This window comes from Sycon ciliatum, chromosome 10, assembly GCF_964019385.1.
Source record: "Sycon ciliatum chromosome 10, ocSycCili1.1, whole genome shotgun sequence".
NCBI lineage: Eukaryota > Metazoa > Porifera > Calcarea > Leucosolenida > Sycettidae > Sycon > Sycon ciliatum.
In genome coordinates this window covers 24,339,399-24,360,878 of record NC_088652.1, presented here as the reverse complement: position 1 = coordinate 24,360,878, position 21,480 = coordinate 24,339,399, and the positions used below count along the sequence as shown (strand labels likewise).

General features: G+C 48.3%; 1 protein-coding gene across 4 annotated transcripts in view; it reads left to right on the top strand.

Annotated features, from left to right (window-relative positions):
• LOC135825697 (tyrosine-protein phosphatase non-receptor type 4-like) overlaps positions 1-21,480 on the top strand; it is a 36,517-nt gene that overhangs the window by 5,065 nt on the left and 9,972 nt on the right. For all 4 annotated transcript variants that reach the window (XM_065338314.1, XM_065338316.1, XM_065338315.1 and 1 more), the window contains exons 2-15: positions 887-1,034; positions 1,860-1,964; positions 3,576-3,618; positions 7,613-7,691; positions 8,361-8,405; positions 8,818-8,870; positions 9,226-9,299; positions 9,783-9,829; positions 10,595-10,682; positions 11,863-11,951; positions 14,529-14,592; positions 14,917-15,041; positions 15,987-16,055; positions 21,436-21,480. The exon at positions 21,436-21,480 is cut by the window's right edge and continues 62 nt beyond it. In XM_065338314.1, coding sequence (XP_065194386.1) covers positions 888-1,034; positions 1,860-1,964; positions 3,576-3,618; positions 7,613-7,691; positions 8,361-8,405; positions 8,818-8,870; positions 9,226-9,299; positions 9,783-9,829; positions 10,595-10,682; positions 11,863-11,951; positions 14,529-14,592; positions 14,917-15,041; positions 15,987-16,055; positions 21,436-21,480 — 1,073 coding nt within the window. In that variant the 5' untranslated portion in view covers position 887. The remainder of the gene's footprint in view (positions 1-886; positions 1,035-1,859; positions 1,965-3,575; positions 3,619-7,612; positions 7,692-8,360; positions 8,406-8,817; positions 8,871-9,225; positions 9,300-9,782; positions 9,830-10,594; positions 10,683-11,862; positions 11,952-14,528; positions 14,593-14,916; positions 15,042-15,986; positions 16,056-21,435) is intronic.

The window sequence follows — 21,480 nt, the reverse complement described above, 5'->3', positions numbered from 1 at the left end:
TGGCAAAGAAAACATGCAACTCTGCCCAGTGCAGTACTGAGTCTGTTGGTTGCCAAAGAACTGGGAGGTCAGCCTCCTTGCCTAGACCGTTCTTCTTTTCATGTATTACAGTCTATGCACAGTTGAGTCACCGAGTATAAATTTGGCATGCTGTGCTGCGTGAGGTTCTAGGCTGGCCGTTCTTCAGCGCTCCTGTCTTCGGCGCCCTGCAGTATGCCATACCCACCAAAGATCCAGATAACAACGCTGGACCCGCTAGGAGTAGTGCCATGGGGTGCGGACGAGAGGAGGGCATGGGTTGGTGAGGGCCTAACGTTGAATATCGCCGGCCCGTTTGGAACTGTGAAGTAGAGATAATAAAGTCGCACGCGACACAATGGGCTGCAGGAATAGTGGGAGAGAGTTCAGTGTGTGTAGCATTAAGTTGACAATATATGTATACCATCTCCCTTGGAGTTTATAGCTGCTTGTTATGCGCTGAAAGGCCACCATTGGTGACTTCCGTGCACTTCGCAGAGAGAGCGCATTAGGTAGAAAAAAATACTGTATTCAGTACTGGACTGTCGGCCACCGAAGAACGGAGCGTCGAAGAACAACCAGGCTGGAATTTCACCAAGCATAACATTCCAATGTATAGACGGTGGCTCAACTTTGCATTGACTGTATTTTAAACACACAAATAGTAAGAACGGGGTCTAGGCTAGGAGGTTGACCCCCCCCCCCCCAGTTCTTCGGCGACCGTCAGTACTGTTCTGAAGTACATGTACACCGCGAGGCGCTGGTCCAAACATCGGTCCATGATAGCGGAATGATGTTATCTTGGAAAACATTGGTAGACTGATTGTTGGTCCGGTGCTGTGTTCACTGTTTGTGTGTTGGTATGCAGGATGTTTGGGAGGCGTGGGACGTACGAGATCAATGAGCCCAGGGCGTCCAACAGTGACCGACATCCGTCATCGCAGGCGCTGGCACGGGGTCATGTACGCTGTTCCATCCACCTGCTTGATGACAACATCATCGCCGAGGATTTCCCGGTATGTGGTGTTTTGTCTATTATAGTTTTGCTGATGGAGTGACTGTTGCTGCTGCTGATGCTGATGCTGCTGCTGCTGTTGATGCTGCTGTTGATGCTGCTGCTGCTGCTGTTGCTGCTGCTGCTGTTGATGCTGCTGTTGATGCTGATGCTGCTGCTGTTGCTGCTGCTGCTGCTGCTGCTGCTGTTGCTGCTGCTGGTGGTGCTGCTGGTGCTGTTGCTGTTGCTGATGCTGTTGTTGATGCTGCTGTTGATGCTGTTGTTGATGCTATTGTTGATGCTATTGTTGATGCTATTGTTGTCACTGCTGTTGATGCTGCTGTTGCTGCTGCTGCTGCTGCTGCTGCTGTTGCTGTTGTTGATGCTGTTGTTGATGCTATTGTTGATGCTGCTGTTGTCACTGCTGTTCATGCTGCTGCTATGGGGGTGGTGCTGCTGCTGTGGTAGATATTGCTGTTTCTGGTTGGTTAGGGAAACATCTAGTTAGGGGAGTCACCCTGCTTTGCCTTTGTTTGCGGTGGTGACTGCTTGCTCACTGTATTCCAAAAGAAGGATCCACGATTGGGATTTGAACCCAGCACCCCTGATTTCCGGAACAGTGCCCTACCGATTAGGCTACTGGGATCACACACACACCCGTGGCTCTTTCTTGCTACAATTGCTCCTGGTGCTCCGCCTCACCTGTTCTCCATGTGTTTGGTTTTCTAACTCCTATCCTCTCTTTTCTCGTGCTCGTATCTAGCACAGCCACAGCTGTCTCGTTGTGTACATTCCATCAATTTGTGCGCTGTTTTCTTTATATCTGTCTTCTGTGATCGAAACTCAGAAACGTGTGTCTGGAAAAGTACTTATCGACCTGGTCAACAGCCGGATTGACTTGCAAGAAACAGACTATTTCGGACTGCAGTATGTTGATAGTACCGATCGGTTGGTACGTTCTCCAAGCTTCTTTCTGTGCTACTCTGCCTCCGTGTGTGTGTGTGTATGTGTGTGTGTGTGTGTGTGTGTGTGTGTGTGTGTGTGTGTGTGTGTGTGTGTGTGTGTGTGTGTGTGTGTGTGGTGTGTGTGTGTGGTGTGTGTGGTGTGTGTGTGTGTGTGTGTGTGTGTGTCCCATATGGTGCAGTGGTATGTGCAGTCGATTTCCAATCGAGAAGTTGCGGGTTCAATTATTATTATTATTATTATTATTAGGCCAAAACAAAAAATAGGCTTGTTTCCGGTCGGCAACCCCTCAAAAAGGAGACTCGGTCGGCCGGAATGAAACTTTTTTTGGATACTTTTTTTGGTTCCTGGTATTGATGGACAAGAGCACCTACACATGTACATTGTACATTATATCATGGCAAAGATCAATGTCAAAGTTGACTGACTCACTGTTCTTGTACAGCATGTGGTGTATTCCTGTTTTCGTACATCCTGAGAAATCAAGCAAACAGTTCGAGTCCTTCCAGCTCCGTTATTCTAGCTCGTATCGACCCCGGAGGTTTTCGAGCCGACAACTGAGAATCTCTGCTACCTTGTGGGTGTTTCGATTGTGGAATTCGGTTGAGATTTGACTGAGTTATGACTCGTTGAGTGCACTTGCACACATGGCATTGCCACCGTTTGTAACACATTTGGGACCAAAAGAAGTTTCAGAATTTGGGAAAAAGTGGCCCGGTCGGGCGACCGGAAACAAGGTCATTATTTGTTTTGGCCTTATTATTGTCTCTTTCCCTCAAACCAGTTAATATTATTATTATTAACTTTTATTTTACTAGGGTGTTTCCCGACGATTATGGTCGCACACGTCTTTCTTCTCTTTCTCGGACTCTTCCTGACTTTCCTTTCATTCTCCTGGGCGGTTACCAACAGCCAGTGTATGCCGGAGTATGTGGTGTGGTGTGTGTAGAAAAAAATGGAAAAATGAAAAATAGGGATTCACTGGCCAGAAAAAGTCACTTCAAACAGCTGTGTGGTGGATACCAGGCTAAAAATAGTGGCGGTCAATTCATCAGCCTTGCAAGCTGTTGAATGGTGTAATCCCAGCACAAGTTGCTATGTCTAACATAGCTGTTCGCTATCATCGCTTCCGCGATGGGCATGTCTGAGGTGAGGTGAGGTGTGTGTGTGTGTGTGTGTTGTTATGTCTGACATAGCTGTTGGCTATCATTGCTTCCGCGATGGGCAGGTCTGAGGTGTGTATCCCTATGTATGTGTCTGAACCTGTGTGTCACATACAGAGCATGATCAGGCAGTATACCCCATCCACCCATACCACAGTCTCCTCCACAATTATTTCTCCAATTGTGACCACGACACACTCTTTGTCCTTTGCCGTAGGTCAACAGGCCGTGATGTGTGTGTGTGTGTGTGTGTGCGTGTGTGTGTGTGTGCGTGCGTGCGCGTGTGTGTGTGTGTGTGTGTGTGTGTGTGTGTGTGTGTGTGTGCGCGTGCATGCGTATGTGTGCGTATGTGTGTGTGTGTGTGTGTGTGTGTGTGTGTGTGTGTGTGGTGTGTGTATGTGCATCTGTGTGCATATGCGTGTGTTTGTGTTTTTCAGCAATGGCTGGACCCACTGAAGAGTGTCCGCAAGCAAATCAAAGGTAGGTAAAGCTAAGGTTAGCGGATTTTTGAAATTTTCACGGGTAGGTGGGCAGAGGCTATTGGAGTGTTGACATTTTAAGGGTGGTTAGGCTGGGGCTGTCGGATTGTTGAATTTTCTCTTGGAGCCCAATGAGACGAGTGTGAAAGGCTAAACGTTGGGACATTTTCCTTGGTTTATCGGTTCATGCTACGTTTGCGTGGTTCTGCCTGGTTCTGTGGTTTTGCCTGGTTCTGTGGTTCTGCCTGGTTCTGTGGTTTTGCCTGGTTCTGTGGTTTTGCCTGGTTCTGTGGTTTTGCCTGGTTCTGTGGTTTTGCCTGGTTCTGTGGTTTTGCCTGGTTCTGTGGTTCTGCCTGGTTCTGTGGTTCTAAAACTATTCGCAGTACAGTGCTTTCACTGGAAAGGTTTCCCCGAGTGTGTGTAAAACGGCCGAGTTCTTGTGTTCTCTCAATGCCGAAAGTTAGTTATCTTGTGAAAGGCACCAGATGCAGAGCATGCACCGCATGTGAAAGGAAAACTGCTCGCCTCGTTCTGTATCACACCTGAAACCTGGCAGGCCCCTGACACCGAAATTCCATTCTGTATCACACCTGAAACCTGGCAGGCCCCTGACACCGAAATTCCGTTCTGTATCACACCTGAAACCTGGCAGGCCCCCAGGCTGACACCGAAATTCCGTTCTGTATCACACCTGAAACCTGGCAGGCCCCTGACACCGAAATTCCGTTCTGTATCACACCTGAAACCTGGCAGGCCCCTGACACCGAAATTTTAAAACACCTAAAATGACCTGTTTTACAGTATTCTGCCCTGCATGACTGCATGACTGCATATGCATACATTTTACCCAAACTTGGTTCATGTGTTACCTCTTTTTGGCTCGATTCCACTTCGTTTCCGTTCCATTCCATGTGTTTTGAACTTCTCGTTTCACATATACTGGCACACACAGAGACATAGACAGCAATAGCGACAACACACAAAGTGAAGGGTAGTTGGCCGCAGCAAGATGTGAACCAGATAACGAGTGTGGTATGGAAGCAAGGACTGAGAACAGGGAACAGAGTGTCTAAGATAGAATAGGTGTGCCAGCGGATAGCAGAAATAGGCCATGATGCAGAACCACTTGGGACCGTCAGATTAATTTTCCTGGACCGAGCCAGCCGGGAAAAAAACCCTCGCGCCGACGGACGCAGTAGTGAGGGAAAAAAACGGGTGTATATCCCCAATGGCGATTAGGAATTATGTAGGCATGGCAAGCACGGCACAGCAAAAAGTGATAAAAAAGCGATAATGAGATGCACAGAAATAAAGGGTGGGAGGGCAGGGACACTGGTGAGACTCAAAACTGACTGAAGAAGTCAGGAAAAGAAACGACAATAAAGAACACACCAGATGCCATATTTGCAACTGAAAATGTTTCGCGAGAAATCATTTCTCGCTTATCTCGCTGTGCTCGGCCGGCGAGAAATACAACTACTATTTTCATTACCAGCCGAGCTAGCCCTGGTTCCAATTGCTGACCGCAGCCACCTGCTCGAAATGGAGGAGCCACGCTGGGAAGTTATCTTCCTTGCGACCCTTGTTCTTCTCCGGCTGTACGTTGTAAAGGCCCCTCTGCGGGGCGAGCGCAGGTGCTGGGGCAGCAGCGGCCGGAGCTAAGGCCAGCACGGCAACAGGTTGTGCCATGCTGGTTGTACCCTTTCAGTGTCAGGCTAGATGTAGTAGCGTCAGAGCTCCAATATAGGTCCACTTAGGGCTTGTACACCAGACCACTCAGTAAGTACAGGGCAATACATGCCACTGTCACTGGCACCAGGAATGCAGCCTGGAAAAAGGCCCGGCCGTGGAACGAGCTATGCACTATGCCGCATGCCGGTTCGTTTTGTTGGCGAGCAACTGCCAGAATTCCAGTACAAAGTAAAGGTTCAAAAGCCAGTATGGTGTGGCATCATCTGGTGAATGCACTGTGATTCCAGGCCGTGCAGAGAATTCAGGAATAGTAAGTTTGTCATTCCTTTCCGTCCAAGCTGCATCGTCACGTGCTGCAGGAGACTTGTCTGGTCCTTGTACACAAGGTTGTGCATCAACAAATATTTCCTTATGAGCAGCGTTCGCGTCTGCGTCCTGTGCTGGCGTAGCTTGTGCTGCTGCTGCGCCCTGCTCGACATCGACATATCCACAGTCCTCAGGGCCGTCCAAGGTGACCACGGCAGTAGGTACGACATCGACCACGGCGGACTCATCCGCGAAATTTGTTCCGTCACGATCGCGGACGGCTATGTCCGCATCCGAGACATCGCCTTCACTATCGCAGCTCCAGTCATCACTGTCCGAGTCCATGATGGACTGGAGCGCCTCATGCGTCGTCTCGCCATGTCTGAGTGACAGCTAGAGAGGCCTAAAGTACGTTCCGTCAATCTAATTGTTTCGGAATCGAAATAATGATTTTTGCGTGCTCTGAATGCATGCTCCCGTGAACATACTTGCTCAAACACGGCGAGTGAGGTCTTATTCAGTAAGGAGAAACCCCTAGTTTCCCCTCGAAGAGCCACAATTATTGATCTAGCTAGATCGCAGTGCATGGCCGTTGAGATATAGTAGTGCACACCACGAGGACGAGATATCTCGTCCTTGGCCACTCGCGTGGGGGTCTGTAGGACGAGTTGTCTCGTCCTTGGCATTGGAAGGGGTTAAAGGGGAAGTATACCCTAAAATCAAATTTTCACCAGTTGTAGTCTTCTGGGTGCTGAGTCGAATGGTCTTGGTCCGAGGAAGCTGCGACGCTCCCTTCCTACTTGAATTCCAATCGAACTCGCGCACTTCCACCGAAACTGGGTGACTGCGCCCTGCTAGATGGGGATTTGTATGCAAAATGTCACTAAAAGCGCCATTTCGTTCTTATAAAAGCACGGATGACCGCGATTGGCCCATATGTTGTAGTCTTTTGGACGCTGAGTCGACTGGTTTTGGTCCGAAAAGGCTGCGATGCAGCGTTCCTCCTTTATTCCCAATCGAACATGGTTGAACAAGCGGTCACGTGCTCCTGCGTACACCAGTCAGCTGGTCACCGTGCCTGCAGGGTACAACTTACTAGCCTGTTTGACCTTTTTTGGGTGCAGTCCTGTCACTCGAGTTGAACCCGAGTTGAACCTTGGTGTGAAAGTTGTCGCCTGCTGGCGCGGTGACCAGGTGATTTGGGCACCCAGGAGCACGTGACCGCTTGTTCAACCATGTTCGATTGGGAATAAAGGAGGAACGCTGCATCGCTGCCTTTTCGGACCAAAACCAGTCGACTCAGCGTCCAAAAGACTACAACATATGGGCCAATCGCGGTGATCCGTGCTTTAATAAGAACGAAATGGCGCTTTTAGTGACATTTTGCATACAAATCCCCATTTAGTAGGGCGCAGTCACCCAGTTTCGGTGGAAGTGCGCGAGTTCGATTGGGATTCAAGTAGGAAGAGAGCGTCGCAGCTTCCTCGGACCAAGACCATTCGACTCAGCACCCAGAAGACTACAACTGGTGAAAATTTGATTTTAGGGTATACTTCCCCTTTAACAAGAACTGAGAAAGGGAAATGAAAAAAAGAAGAAAATTTACCGATTGTTGAATTTTCTCTTGGGGCCCATTGAGATGAGTGTGAAAGGCTACACGTTAGGAAAATGTCCTTGGTTTATTGGCGCATGCTATGCTCGCGTGGTTCTGCCGCAAAACAATTTCCAGTGCAGTGTTTCCACTGGAAAGGTTTTCCCGTGTGTGTGTGTGTGTGTGTGTGTGTGTGTGTGTGTGCCGTGTGTATGTGTGTGTTTAAAACGGCTGAGTTCGTATGCTTTCTCGATGCCGAAAGTTAGTCAACATGTGTTGCAAGTGAAGTTGTTCACTTGAAACACAAGATAGGTAACAGTCGATCATTGTAAGGTGTAATGAGAATGTTTGGCCGCATCACCCGTATGTGTCTTGTTTGTTTCCTGCTGGCGGTGCTGTCTTGCAGGGCGCAAAGAAATGGAGTTCTTCTTCCGAGTGAAGTTCTACATCGCCGATCCCAGCAACCTTCAAGAGGAGCTGACAAGGTATTGCGCAGAATAGCTATGTAGGGAATCCCCCCCCCCCCCCCCCCCCCCCAGTGGCTACAGCAGATTCTCGAGGCAAATGACGCTCCGTGATATGAAGAGTACATGACCCCAAGAATGTTCAACTGCCTACGCAACCTCTACGCATTGCTGCGATGGCCAAACTTCACATCACGTGCCATGTTCAATAGGTTGCCCTGGCAAACAGTGCAAAGCGACCACCAAGAGAGTTGAACCCAAAGCAGGCCTGCGTACAACCCTGTATCTATCATGCGTATGGTGCAAATCATGTGTACGCGTTTGTCACGACATACTCTGAAAACCTCCTTTGTGCCTTTGTGTGTATAATAGTGCTCCACAATATTGTGTTGAGACCTCTCCGCTGGCTAAAGGGAACCTATTTGTACATTGTATCTATGTGCGTGGAAATACCGGTGTAGCAAATCTTCGTACATCAACCACTCCAGCCTCACCTTCGGACTATTGCAATGTCTAACAACCAACAGCAATGGTATTGGCCGGGTACTGCTAGTACATGCCCAACCATTGGGGTGGTCTTAGGGGCAGTTTCAGGGGTACCTTTATGTGTGATTTTAGGGGTGCCTTTTCCTCACAGCCAAATCCACGTGAGCTCATGTTGATTCTCGAATATGTTGTGTTCGTGCTCAGGTTTCTCTTCTTTTTGCAAGTCAAACAAGACATTCTTAGAAACAGGTGAGTAGTGTGTGTACTATCCACCAGATTGTTAGCCCTTGTTCTTCTTTACCCCCCCCCCCCCCCCCCATTCCGAACAGCCCCTCTCACTCTCACAGACTTGAATGCATGCACACGCATCACAAGGACACACAGTATGTGTAACGCCCATCCTCTTTCCTTTCTCTCTCTGTCTCTCTTTCTCTCATGATCTCTCTCTTTCTCTCTGTCTCTCTCTCTGTCTCTCTCTGTCTCTCTCTGTCTCTCTCTCTCTCTCTCTCTCTCTCTCTCTCTCTCTCTCTCTCTCTCTCTCTCTCTCTCTCTCTCTCTCTCTCTCTCTCTCTCTCTCTCTCTCTCTCTCTCTCTCTCTCCCCTTTCTCCCTCTTTTCTTGTTCATCAATGTCTATTTCTATTCTTGTGATTACTACAACAGGTTACCAGTTAACTTCAGTACTGCAGCAATCCTCTCGGCATACGCACTACAAGGTATGTTGATACATACGTTGATAGCTTGCACAACCAATCATTGGTAGGAATGCAACCTTGTCTGGATGACCACTGATATTTCTTCACCACAGAACAGTACTGAATGTTCTGAGGCAACATGGTTTGAGTGACTACCGGCATCCACGGTACGTTGTCCGGTCCGAGCAGTGGCCACTGTGCCAGGTTTCACAACCCCCTCCCAGGTTTTGCAACGAAATCCCAGGTTTTACAACGAAATCCCAGGTTTTACAACGAAATCCCAGGTTTTACAACGAAATCCTAGGTTTCACACAGTCATTGTGCTTTCTGCTTTTCACTGCCTGTGTTGCTTTCCTGTGTTTGTTTCTGCATGCAGCCGAAGTGGGTGATTACGATTCAAAGGACCACACACCAGGTTACGTGTCCATCTATCGCTTCGTTCGCAATCAGGTGCGTGCTCTCTGTTTTTTTGTTTTTTTTTTGGTTTTCTTTGATACGATATGTCTGTAGTGGCAACATCAGTAAATGCTCTCACACGTTCCACGTCCTAATGCAGTGCAGCATTGCTAACTAAAGTGTGAAGTCACCTGACAAGAAGAAAGAGAAGGGTACTGTAGAAACGACTCCCTTTTCTGGGCGTATTGGCACTGGAGGATGCCCTCAACTCGCACAATACAAGTCATACTGATTGCATGCAAGTGAACACTTTTAAGTTTTTATGGCAGTCTTTTTTTGCTTCCGTTTATGTTGAAAAGCCCTTTTTATGACTCGAGAGGGTCAGACAGATGCTCGGTAGATGGAAGTGCCCACATCTGGGTGTCCGGATGGGGAGGGGGCGGGGGGGGGGGGGGGGGGGGGGGGGGGGGTGGAGTTGAAGTTTGCAGTGAAACCTATCTGAGTCCACTTTTACTTGCTTTGTTTTCCTGTTGACAGACGGAAGAGCTGGAAGAGCAGATTGAAATGCACCACAAGACGTTAACGTGAGTGTGGCAATCCCATGTCTCGTGTCATGCTGTGCTAAATGCATGTGTGCGTGCGTGCGTGCGCGCGTGTTATGTGTGTTATGTGTGTGTGTATGTGTGTGTGTGTATGTGTGTGTGTGTGTACACTGTATCAAAACTTGAGCTCTTGCTCATTATGACACTGGGTTTGGGCACATACAATTTGTTGCGTGATTTCTCTTCCCGTTTACCTGTGACAGGGCTCTCAGTCTGTGTTTGTTTTGAAATCCCATAGGTTGCCTGCACCACTTCCTTCTCTCTGAGGGAAGTTTGGATATTCCATTTGAAGAATTTGGCCTTCGTGAATAAAGGCGTCGGCGTAGCAACAACTGGCGAGTAACGCCACAATCTTAAGACCTAGTGACCGTTTCCTTGACTGCATACTTTCAACGTCATGAATAACAACATTTCACTAATACACTCAGACCTTGCTTATCCGGTCCTCTTTTATCCGGATCCCTCGCCATCCGGAGGAAAATAGCTGGTTACCGATGTACAGCCTACGTGATGCATCCGACGAAAACCGGTGTTCGGTTATCCGGTTCCCTCGCCTATCCGGATATTTTTTTGTGGAAAACGGATGTGTGCGGTTAAGCGAGGTCTGACTGTAATGATACTTCTCATGCACGATCGATGTTTGTTATTCGCAAGGTTGACTGTGCTATACTCCTTCAAAAATTTAATGTGGCTCGTTGTGTGTGTGTCCCGTTATTCTTTTTCTACTTGTGTCCATAACGGCATCAGTGGCATGCTACCAGCGGATTGTGAATTCCATTTCTTGGAGAGGTCGCAGCGTCTTGAGCTTTACGGCGTTGATCTGCACTTCGCTCAGGTAGGCACACCACTACTACTAGGTGATGGCCATACCTTTAGGTCACTACTACTAGGTGATGGCCATACCTTTAGGTCACTACTACTAGGTGATGACCATACCTTTAGGTGTTTGGGACGGCATTCTTATGCAAGAATGCCCTGATTGTCTTTTCAATTGATATGCTACTGTTATTTTTAAACTCGGATGTTGAGCCAATTAAATTATGGTGAAAAAGGAGGACAAAATGTTACGAGTTACGACTAACTGTCCACCAACGTAACCAGATCTTATACAGTCAGCAAGTGCGACAAAATGGCACAAAACTGACAAGGAGTACTGTACAAGATCTAGTTACGTTGGTGGACAGTTACTGTAGGGGTGAAACAATTATACCGAGTACTCGAGTACTCGCTCGGTTTTTTCAAAAATAATCGTACTCGGAATAAATCAGAGTACTCGTTCATACATGGTACATGCATTTAGTACAGAAATCTGCAGTTTCAGGGCAGCAGTCGGCAGATGGTGATGTGCAGGCTGTGTGGTGAACATTTGTTCACGAGTAGAGAGAGCCCAAATGACCCACCAACCAATATACCCGAGAAAAATGACTGCTACTCGGTTCAATCAGGGTTGTATCATGTTATTTTAAAGCCCTTGGTGTGCAATTTTTAGGAGATGAAAAATACTCGAATACTCGAATATTCGATCGGAGAAAATCAGAGTACTCGAACTCGCGATCTCAGTGCCAACTTTCACCCCTAACAGTTAGTCATAACTCGTAACATTTTGTCCTCCTTTTTAACTGTTATTTTATAGGGATTTAGGTTGGCTTTCTCAGGAATGTACCGGCACTCTTTTCAATCAGTGCCACCATTTTAGTAACCTACTGATGAAGATTTTTCCAATACGTTGAGTGACTGAAATGAACTGGAGATACTTGCAGAATCTGTGTTTGTATGTGTGTGTGTGGGGGGGGGGGGGGCGGAGGGCGGGGGGGGGGTAGGAGATAAGGTGGCCAACTCTAGCTGTCTCTCTATTCAAATGAAGCTGCAGCAACTCTCAATGTTACTGATAGGCCTGCGGCTGGGCTAATGTTGCGTTATCTGCTTGGAAAGTTGCTGTGTGTGTGGTTTGACTGGTGTGATATTCTATACAATGTAGACGTGTTTTTTTTATGTTGCTTTGTTGTCTTGCACAGGATGCGGAAGGTGAAGAGTTGATGTTAGGCGTGACGCACAGCGGTGTTGCAGTGTTCCAGAACAAAAACAAGATCAACTCATTCCACTGGTGAGTGCTTGGTACCTACCTACTTGCCTGCCTGGCGCTGCGGGGCATATGTATGAAGGGGAATTTAAAAAATCACTGGTAAACATGGAGAGTGTTGAGAGGATGCAGTGTGGGTATAATGGATGGCTACGAGTGCAGTGGGGTCTGTGCATACTGGAAAAGTTCTAACAAACACAGCAATGCTTTTACTCAGGAAAAGAGGACAAGAAAAGTGACAATGTACAGCAAGACAAAGGGGGATGCATGAATCATGTGCCTTCAAGCTCGATCTGTGTGCATGCGAGGGTGCGCACATGAGTTTGTAACTGTTAAAATCGTAAATGCATGCAAGATGAATTTATTCACATTAGTCATCTACAGTCAACTTCATGTATAACTACCTCAGGTTTTACAACTGTTAACATCCCACTGCACACACATTACGTTCAAGACAAGGCTTGGGGCTAGACTAGAACTCACGCTGGGAGAAAGGGGTTAGGCTTACACCCAGGCCACTACATAGTTGGACGAACGTGGAGGAGGCCGCTAGTAAGGTTAGGCTTATACCGCACTTGCACATGCTAGGGCAGATATGGAAGTAGGCCGCTAACGAGGTTACTGCTACTCGAGTTTCCCCGACTTCTTGGGGACAACACCCACACCAGAGCAGCGCAGGTCTGGATCAGGAAAGTGAGTGGACGTACCAGCTATACAACCTTCGATGCATTCATTAGACACGTAATTAGAGATGGCTTGGGGAGTTCTGAAATGCAGAGACTAAATTGGGAGCAACAAAATGAGAGCGATCACCAGAGTGACCGATCACAGCACCATGACGCATGTCATGCATAAGTGAGTTAACGAATACGCGGTCAGGGTGCCAGACCAGAGCCGACTCAAGCCGATCCAAGTAAACGTGCATCCAGGGCGACTGTTGGTGTAACGGAATGCCTGCTGGTTGGTTGCGCTGTGCGACAATCTCGTGCGCTGTGTCCGGAGACGTTGCAGGTGCTGCATTGGTGAATGTAAGGACAGGGGTTTCGGCGACACATGCTCCGGTTGAAGAGTCGACACTGCTCGGTTTACGAGCGTGCGGCACCAGGGGCCGCCACGGAGCATGGCCGAAAGGGCCGCACGGCACGGGCATCGAGCGCAGTAGTGTACAGTGTCTGTGGTGTTGTGTCCCATCGACGTGACGGCTGGGACGCGATGCTGTGGCGGAAGGCACGGTCGTACTCCACAACTGCTGAAAACGTGAATTTCTTGCTGGCGTTCAGAATATGGTACTGATACGTCAACAGTTGTGGTGCTCTGCCCGGATGCACATCTAGATAAATGGCTACAAATATGGTCCATGCTTCAAGGGCAATTTTTGATGTCCGAAATGCGTTGGGACATCCGAGGCTGGGCCGAGGACAGCGTGAATTTACCGGATGCCTCCTCGCCCAACACCAGAGCGTGGGGGCTTGGCACGTCTGTTGAGGTCGCCGGTAACAGTTACTGCAAGTCTCCACAAATTGATGTGTGACGACTTTATCGATCACGCTCTGAGATACACTTGTCCAAATTTTTACTTGCCCGTCATGCAGGAGATACTGGGCGAAGGTAAAAGTGGACGTACCTGTTGTTTTTTTGTTTTTTCCAGGCGGTCCAGCCTGTCTGCGAATGGTTTGAGGGCAACCACGATTGCCGCAGACACGGAAGGGACAGGCATAGTAGGTTCGCGGATTTCCCTGTCCTCGACAGTTTATTGAGCAGCCTCGATACGGGTCTCAGGGGACTCGTGGGATCTAGGACTCCATCAACCAGGAAAGCAGCTCCTCTTGCCTGCCGGCGGGGCTTGGTCCCCTTTCCACAAGTTTGGCACGCAGGTCCCGCACGGAGAATGCACTGAATGCAGGGGAGGCCATAGTATGGAATGGAAACGTTGGAAGTATAGAAAACCACAAGAAATTTGTTAGAGAGGTAGTCTTTGATCAAACAGCAAATGAGAGTGTTTAACAGCAGAAGAACAACAAACATGAGTGCATGCGCACATTGGATCAGATGTGCTGATGTGTGCAGCTGACAAGAGAGCTAGAGGCGGCATGCTTCCACGTGGTGGTGGTGCGAACTGTGCACGGGCGCAGCAGCGTGGGCAGCTCAGTGACAGTGCTACGAGTAGATGTGGAGTGCAGTGTGTAGTACGACAGTGCTGCAGGTAAACGTGGAGTGCCATGTGCAGTAAACGCAGGCTGACAGGAACTGAGAGAGTATTACGTGCGTGTTAACTACGGTTACTACTACTACACATCAGCTGAGATATACCGTATTTCCGGAGCATAAGCTGCACTTTGAACACTCAAAACCCTAAAGAGTGGCGTGCGGCTTATACTCCGATGATCAAATTGACGGTGATAAAATTAACAGGATAGATGTCTGTAAATGCCGACACAATCTTCGGATCTAGTGACCATTCGACTACATACTTTCCTTCTGGTGAATGTCGGCAATTCACCGATATTTTTTCTCTTGCGTCATCGATGGCGGTTTTCCGCAAGTTTGACTACATTTGTATGACAGTGTGTGTTTTCTGGCTATGTTGAATGCTCTGTACAGGGCGATGATGCGCAAGATTGGCTTCAAGAAGCACAAGTTCTTCTTGTACATCCGAGGTTCTCAGGTAATGTGCCCGCACTCACTAAACTTATGTTGTATACAACCTTTGCTGATGGGTGATATCAATATACATCATGCTGTACTCCATATGTGGAGTAAGGTACTTGGAAGTATGATTTTATAACCCAGCATTTTACCTTCCCGGCCGCCTTTCCTCAATTTCCGTCTTCAGCTTGAAGCTGGCTTCAGCACCAGTGTTGTTTCATTACAGTGACTTGGATCGTGTCCACTGTGATGCGGTCTTTCATTACAGTGAACTGTGATCCGGTAATGTTGGATTGGTAGAATCATTATAATTGGCAATGTGATCGTATCATTCTTCTCGCAGGGTCACCCATCGCAATCAGGTGAAGTGCCGACGGAACAGCCACCGGTGGTCGGATTCATTCTGCCGGACTATCGGTCGTGCAAGGCACTGTGGAAGACGTGTGTTGCGCACCACACCTTCTTTAGGTGAGCTCAACAAGACTGGCTATGTTGCCAGAGTATACTATAACACGTGATTTTTTGGTGTAGCTTCAACTTCGGTAATTTCGGTCGAGAAACCAGCCACCTACATTTAGATCACACCCGAGTGGTACTGGAGTATGCACTGTATGTGAAGGGCATGCCGGTCACCTAATTCTACATTACACCTGAAACCTGGCAGGTGCCAGACACCTACATTTTTATACACTTAAAGTTGTACGTTGTACAGTAGAACCTGTGAAGACGACCGCTCTGATAAGGCAACCTCCTGCCGCAGAAAACCACTACAACTAGGACCAAAGAATGCATTGCCAGTCAAATGACCCTGGATATGGCGACCACCTGTACACGGGGACAACGTCTGTAAAGTACCTTGAGCAATAACCCTAGACAGGTTGCACTATACAGTTGAACATCGATTATCCGACCACCTCTGGGCAGACAACTGTCAGGCGGTGTTCAGATAAGGCAAATGTTCTGGATAAGAAACATGTACATGTACATGTACGACCTTTTTACTTTTCAAAATTTTCGTATTTTTTGAATGGCTCACTACATGCACAGTGCGTACTCTACGGCACGTGCACCCAAAAAAACTGTTACGGATAATCGAATGGTCGGATAGTCGATGTGCGGATAATCGATGTTCAACTGTAGTACCGCATTGCATGCGCAAGATGTTCTATTGGCTGGCTTGCATCACCAATACTGTACAAGCAGAACTATTTGTCTGGAATTTAATTTCGTCTTTTTCGTCCAAGGGACTTTTGGACCAAATTAATGCCGGACTAATGTCGATTTGTCCAGCTTTTCAATACACTCTTATGATCATGGACGAAATTTACAACCGGACGAACTCCCTTTCTTTGGAGTTGGACGAAATTATTGACCGACGAAATTTGTGGTTTTCTATGGTTGCTATGTTCTCAGGCAGCGTCAGCCATCCCAGCCGCCCAAACTGAATGGTCTGCTGCGTTTCGGGTCAAAGTATCGCTACAGGTGAGTTGAGTTGATCCTGTGCATGCTCAGTCTGGGGAAGGAGGGCATTCTGTGCGTCCAGGTGCTAAGGAAGGTTAATGTGGAACTCTGCTAAAACATACCTCCATGGGGAACAGGAAAACGTTCCCAGGATCCAATGTACTTCATTAGCCAAACAAGCAGTCGTGGCCAAAGAAATCCGGTGCATATGCAGAAAGTAGGGTCAGGGCTCATGTCATGGGCCCCACACGGCCCTCGGATGGGTTTTTGGACCTCGCATCACGTAACTAAGATGGAAGCATGGGGCTACTTTTGACTTGCGGCTCGGATCTCTCTGGCCACGGCTGTAATTCAATATCGAGCACAGCGCACGATCCCCGGACAATGTCTATACTTGGCAACTGTATGTCCTATTGCTAATCAGAGTACGAGTACGTACTGGGTGACCTTACCGTAAGAGTTAGACCATGTTCGAATTTCTGTGTATCAGCAGGGTTTCACCAGTCACCTTTATCTAGCTTGGTCGTGACCGTGTCTATAATGGGGGGGGGGGGGGGGGTGCAATATTGCCATGCCAACACAGGTCAGGAGCTTCCCTAGACTAATGAAATCACTACTGCTTTCCTAAACACTGTATGCTCCGGAGTATAAGCCGCATTTTGAACACTCAAAATTCACCCAAAAAGAGGGGGTGCGGCTTATACTCCGATGATCAAATCAACGGTGATACAAAATTAATAGGATAGATGCTATGAATAAAATAATATTAGGCACTTCAGGCGGTTTTTTCAAAACCAGAAATACTCGTATTTCTTTCTTGTATCCGATTCAGATAGGTTTAGGAAGACTCCACAGAAAATTTGAAGCAAAAAGAATAACTTGGCACAGAGATATAGCCATCCAAAGTCGGAGAATTGAATAACGGCAATTTCAGTATTTCGACGGCACCAGCAGCATATCAGAAATTGGTAGGACTTGCTTCAGTGTCTATAGTGGCAAAATACCAGGCTCGCTGGAAGCAGGTCAAAATAACCAGATGAATGCAGAAACAGCATGGTTTGGAAAAACTTCGCATTTTTCATCCGTCCGGCAGCTCAGACGAAGATATCGGGTGTGGTCACCATGGCAACTCCATAGCAACTCCATCGCAACAGCATGAAAACAGTGCAGAGAAGCCTTTGGAAAAGCATAAGATGAGACTTCGAGGTAAGATAAAGTAACTACAATAATTCAGTGCCAGAACACATTGTTGCTACATGTACAGTACTGACGTGGTGACGAATACGGAGGAACAATGAGCCGAAGACTGAGCAAACTAGAATTTTACCGCGTATTTGACGGAAAGAAATGACAAACTATTACATGTAGAACATCGTTTGCAAATGTTTGGGACTACTGAAACTTCAGCAACTCCAGCATGAGAGATTTTGTGCATAGAGTGTGTGCTGGATTCTTGGTATAATATCACCGTCAATGCTTTTCTTGGTCGCTGGAAGCCACCTGCTGATCAGCTGACGATTTGTTCCAAGCAGGCCGTTTTGATGTCAGCTCTCTTGGTCCAGTCGCTGAAGTATATACTGTCCTACTCGTCGCCTGCAGGAGAGGACGACTGCTCCGATGCGACTCCAATATAACACCTGGCAATATTTCTTCTTGCGCAGCCATGCGCATGGGCTCCGACGAACAAGGACTACTGCCGGGAGGACGCCTGTCGCGGCTCGCTTTCAATAACACCTCGCATTATTTCTTCTTGCGCAGCAATGCGCAAAGTGTTGGACAAACGAGGACAACTGATTCCGAAAGGAAATACGGCGCTGAAGACGATGAGCTACATGGCAAATGCGTGCAATCAAGTGAAATGCCCGAAAAATCCTTGCCGATTTTACTCGAACTGTACGTGAGTTCAAAAAATTGCCGCATCATGACGTATGTGGGCTCAAACGAAAGCTGAGGGCCTCAGCTACACGCTGCGCCACACGAGAAGGCCCTGCGCAGCTTCCGTGCAGCTACAGATCGATCTATGCATGCCCCTTTCCGTGGTGCCACGCATGTACGCGATTCAGCGTTAGCACTTTTTGACAGGTCGTGTCACGTGACTGAAGTGCCTAATAATATGCGCACTCATACTTCGAACATACAAGGCAAGTGCATGTAGGCATGTCTAAAGGTTTTCTACTTGCCTTGTGTGTGTGTGAAGTAACATCTTCATCCTCGGCGGTTGCTCATGCCGTGTTCCACTTCTCCCCGAAGCTGTCCACGATTTTGTTTAATTCCTCCTCCGGTATGTCGACGCACTCATCATCACCTTCCCGCATCGCTGTCTTCGTCGCACCGGTTCTTTCCAGTGCACTCACTGGACAGACTCAACAATGGTGAGACGCTCACAACAGATTTAATCAGCAGAGCACCGCGTGTCAGAGCGGAGAGAAGTAGGAAGAAAGGTCAAAACTAGGTACATGTGTGGGCAGAAGAATGGGAAAGGCGAACAGCTGTAACATTCCGGCAAAAGGAATGGCATTTAGTTGTGTGCAACAGAAGGAGCTGTAGGCAACGAGCGTGCAAGAATACCAGGAAGACAACTGTTGAGAATGGCATTTGGCTGTATGTAAAGTAAAGTAAAGTAAAGTTTGTACAGATGAGATAAAGGAGTGCAACGGATTCGTAGACAACAGCTGTTATGTGAAAGGCGGTGGAAAGTGAAGTGCCTCAAAAGGTCTGCTGGTATTTCTAAGGTCAACCTAGTGTGTGGGAACATAACTACAGCACGAAGGTGCGGCCGGTGTTACAAGTCATGTCCATGTCATATGTGTACTAGGTGACCAAGTGATCAGGAGACTCTCTCTCTCTCTCTCATTAACAAGTAACAACGTTATTGAACTTTCTCCGGGACACACCTCAGAGGTCTAGCCAGGATTTTATGCCAGCCGGCCAACGTTCTAGTGAAAATGCATCGTTCTGGGGGCTGCGCCCCCAGACCCCCGCCATCGGTAACATATCCACACAGACACACACACACACCACTGCAAATCTTTCATTGCAGCTTGCATCTCCTTTCGCTTCGTCCAATTATGGACATTCATCAGGCAGTTGTGACAATGTGATTCAAATGTAAATTAACAAAATATGAAAAAGGAAGCAAACAGCTACATAAGCATGGATCATGTGTTCACCAACGCCATGCCTGCAGTGTACATTGGTCATCTGACTTGCACAACAAAGAAAGGCAGTAAACATTGGTGCAAAATGGGTCATCAGTGACTGAGATTAAAGTGATAAATGCAACACATTACGGTGAAGAAAACGTATTCCAACGTTATGTAGTAACATAATGAGAGTGAGACAGTAGCTGAGCTAGAAGCTAAGCGGCCTATTGCACATGTATCACATTTACTTCCTCCTGAACATGTCCGTCAAGCACACTTGTTTCATGCGTTGCTGGGCACCAGGATGAGATGTCGGTAGGCGTAGCTGGCCCTCTCTCTCATCTTCAGAGTCACTCTCGTGACCACGCTTCTCTGCCTGTGCTGCATGCACATCGTCGTCGTCGCCACTGTCGTCGTCGACGCCGTCACCGCTGTCGTCGTCATCGCTGATGCTAATGCCGTCATGGCCAGCGCTGTCATCGTCGTCGACTTCGTCATCATCGCCACCACCACCACCATCATCCACAGCAACTGCCTGCGCATCAGGAATAGCTGCCGCGTCCTGCTGCTGAGGGACGATTGCCCTGGCTGGGCGTGACATGCTGCCTTTCGGGAGACTTCGCCGCAGCTTGCCATGCCACAGCTGTAGAGACTCCATGAATGGAAACGTGGCAATCGGTGGACCATCAAGGGAAACAGCCATCAGCCAATTCAGAGTGGAATCCTTCAGGCTACTTCGCAAGGCACTCTTGATCAGCTTCATTCGACTGAAATCTCTCTCACTGCCGGCGGTGGTGATAGGGATGGCGAGGGCCCACTGCAGGATCAGGCGAATGTTGGGCGTGTCGTGGTGTCGAAGCTCATTCTGTCGTTGGCACAGAACGGACACAATGTCCTGTATGGTTGCACAGGCCTGCAGGCAGGGAACTGTTCTGATGCAGGACTTCAGGCGCCTCCACTCCTCGATGACAACTTCACTGCCAATGATTGGCTGGACAATCTCTGCCTGGCCATCCTCCAGGACCGGCTCAAGAACATGCTCTTGATCGAGGACAGCTACGATTCTGTCGAGCTCCTCGTTGCCATGGGCCCCTACGTCATCTTCATCCAGATCGGAGATGGTGGCTGGCGAGAATGCTCGCAGAGCATCAAGCAAAGGCATCTGGGGGTAACGAGACTCGAGGCTGGTGACCAAAGCCGTCAGGTAAGGCTGTCGGACGTTCCTGCCGAAGGAGTCAACGTTGTTCTGTACGAAAGACACATTGGCAGCTTGGCCTGGAGTCGAGCTCAGCAAGTGAATAAAACTGAGCAAGATGATAGAGCAAGACAAGAGCATGTATTCCTATCCTAACATAGCCCTCCCCTTTGCGGACCGTGCGGCATGCCAGAGCAGAGCCTTGGTCTGCTCTGGCACGTATATCGCATCCACGCTTCTTGTCATTCTCGTTGGGAGAATTGGGAGAAAGGCAAGAGAATGGCTCTCTTCATCGCACCAGTTCTTTCCAGTGCACTCACGAGACAGACTCCCAGGGTACATTTGTACGTTCGTGTTTCCCGCCACCACGAGACAGTTGAAATGAAGATCACGTTCTCTTGTGCGGAGTTGAGTTGAAACTCCTCCGCCGGTAGCAAGGGCTGTGGTCTTGACATATATATCGCATCCGCACTTCTTGCTGTTCTCGTTGGGAGTGCTCAACGTCGTGGGGAAGACGTTTGTGGTTATCTTGGTCACCGGTTCTGAAGCTGCCGCACACCTCAACAATGGTGAGACGCATACAACTGATTCAATCACTTCCGATAGCTTCACAGGCAGCTTAATGGTCACTTGACCATACTTGCCCTTCCTTGCAATTCCTTCTTTTAGGAATGCAGACACAGCAGTTTCAGGATGGTGGAAAACTGCGTCGGGCGCAAGGTCAGGAGGTCCTACCTTATGCCTCGCTTGCAATCCTCTTTCAACACCGTCAGTCACAAAGGCTGATAGGAAAGTTGACGAAAACATGATTGCAGTAGATTACACTTACAAGAGGAGAAGAGTAAGTGTTGGAGAGAAAACGATGAAGTGATACCGAGTCGAGGAAAGGGAGGGCGTTTTTGGTAGCAAGAAAACACGTTCTGCTTGTGTGTGTGTGTGTGTGTGTGTGTATGCGTGTGTGTGTGTGTGTGCATGCGTGCGTGCGTGTGTGTGTGCATGCGTGCGTGCGTGTGTGTGTGTGTGTGAGTGTGTGGTGTGTGTGTATGTGTGTGTGTGCACTCAGTGGGCGCACTCTGAACATGACGGTGGAGCATGGCAAGGAGACGGT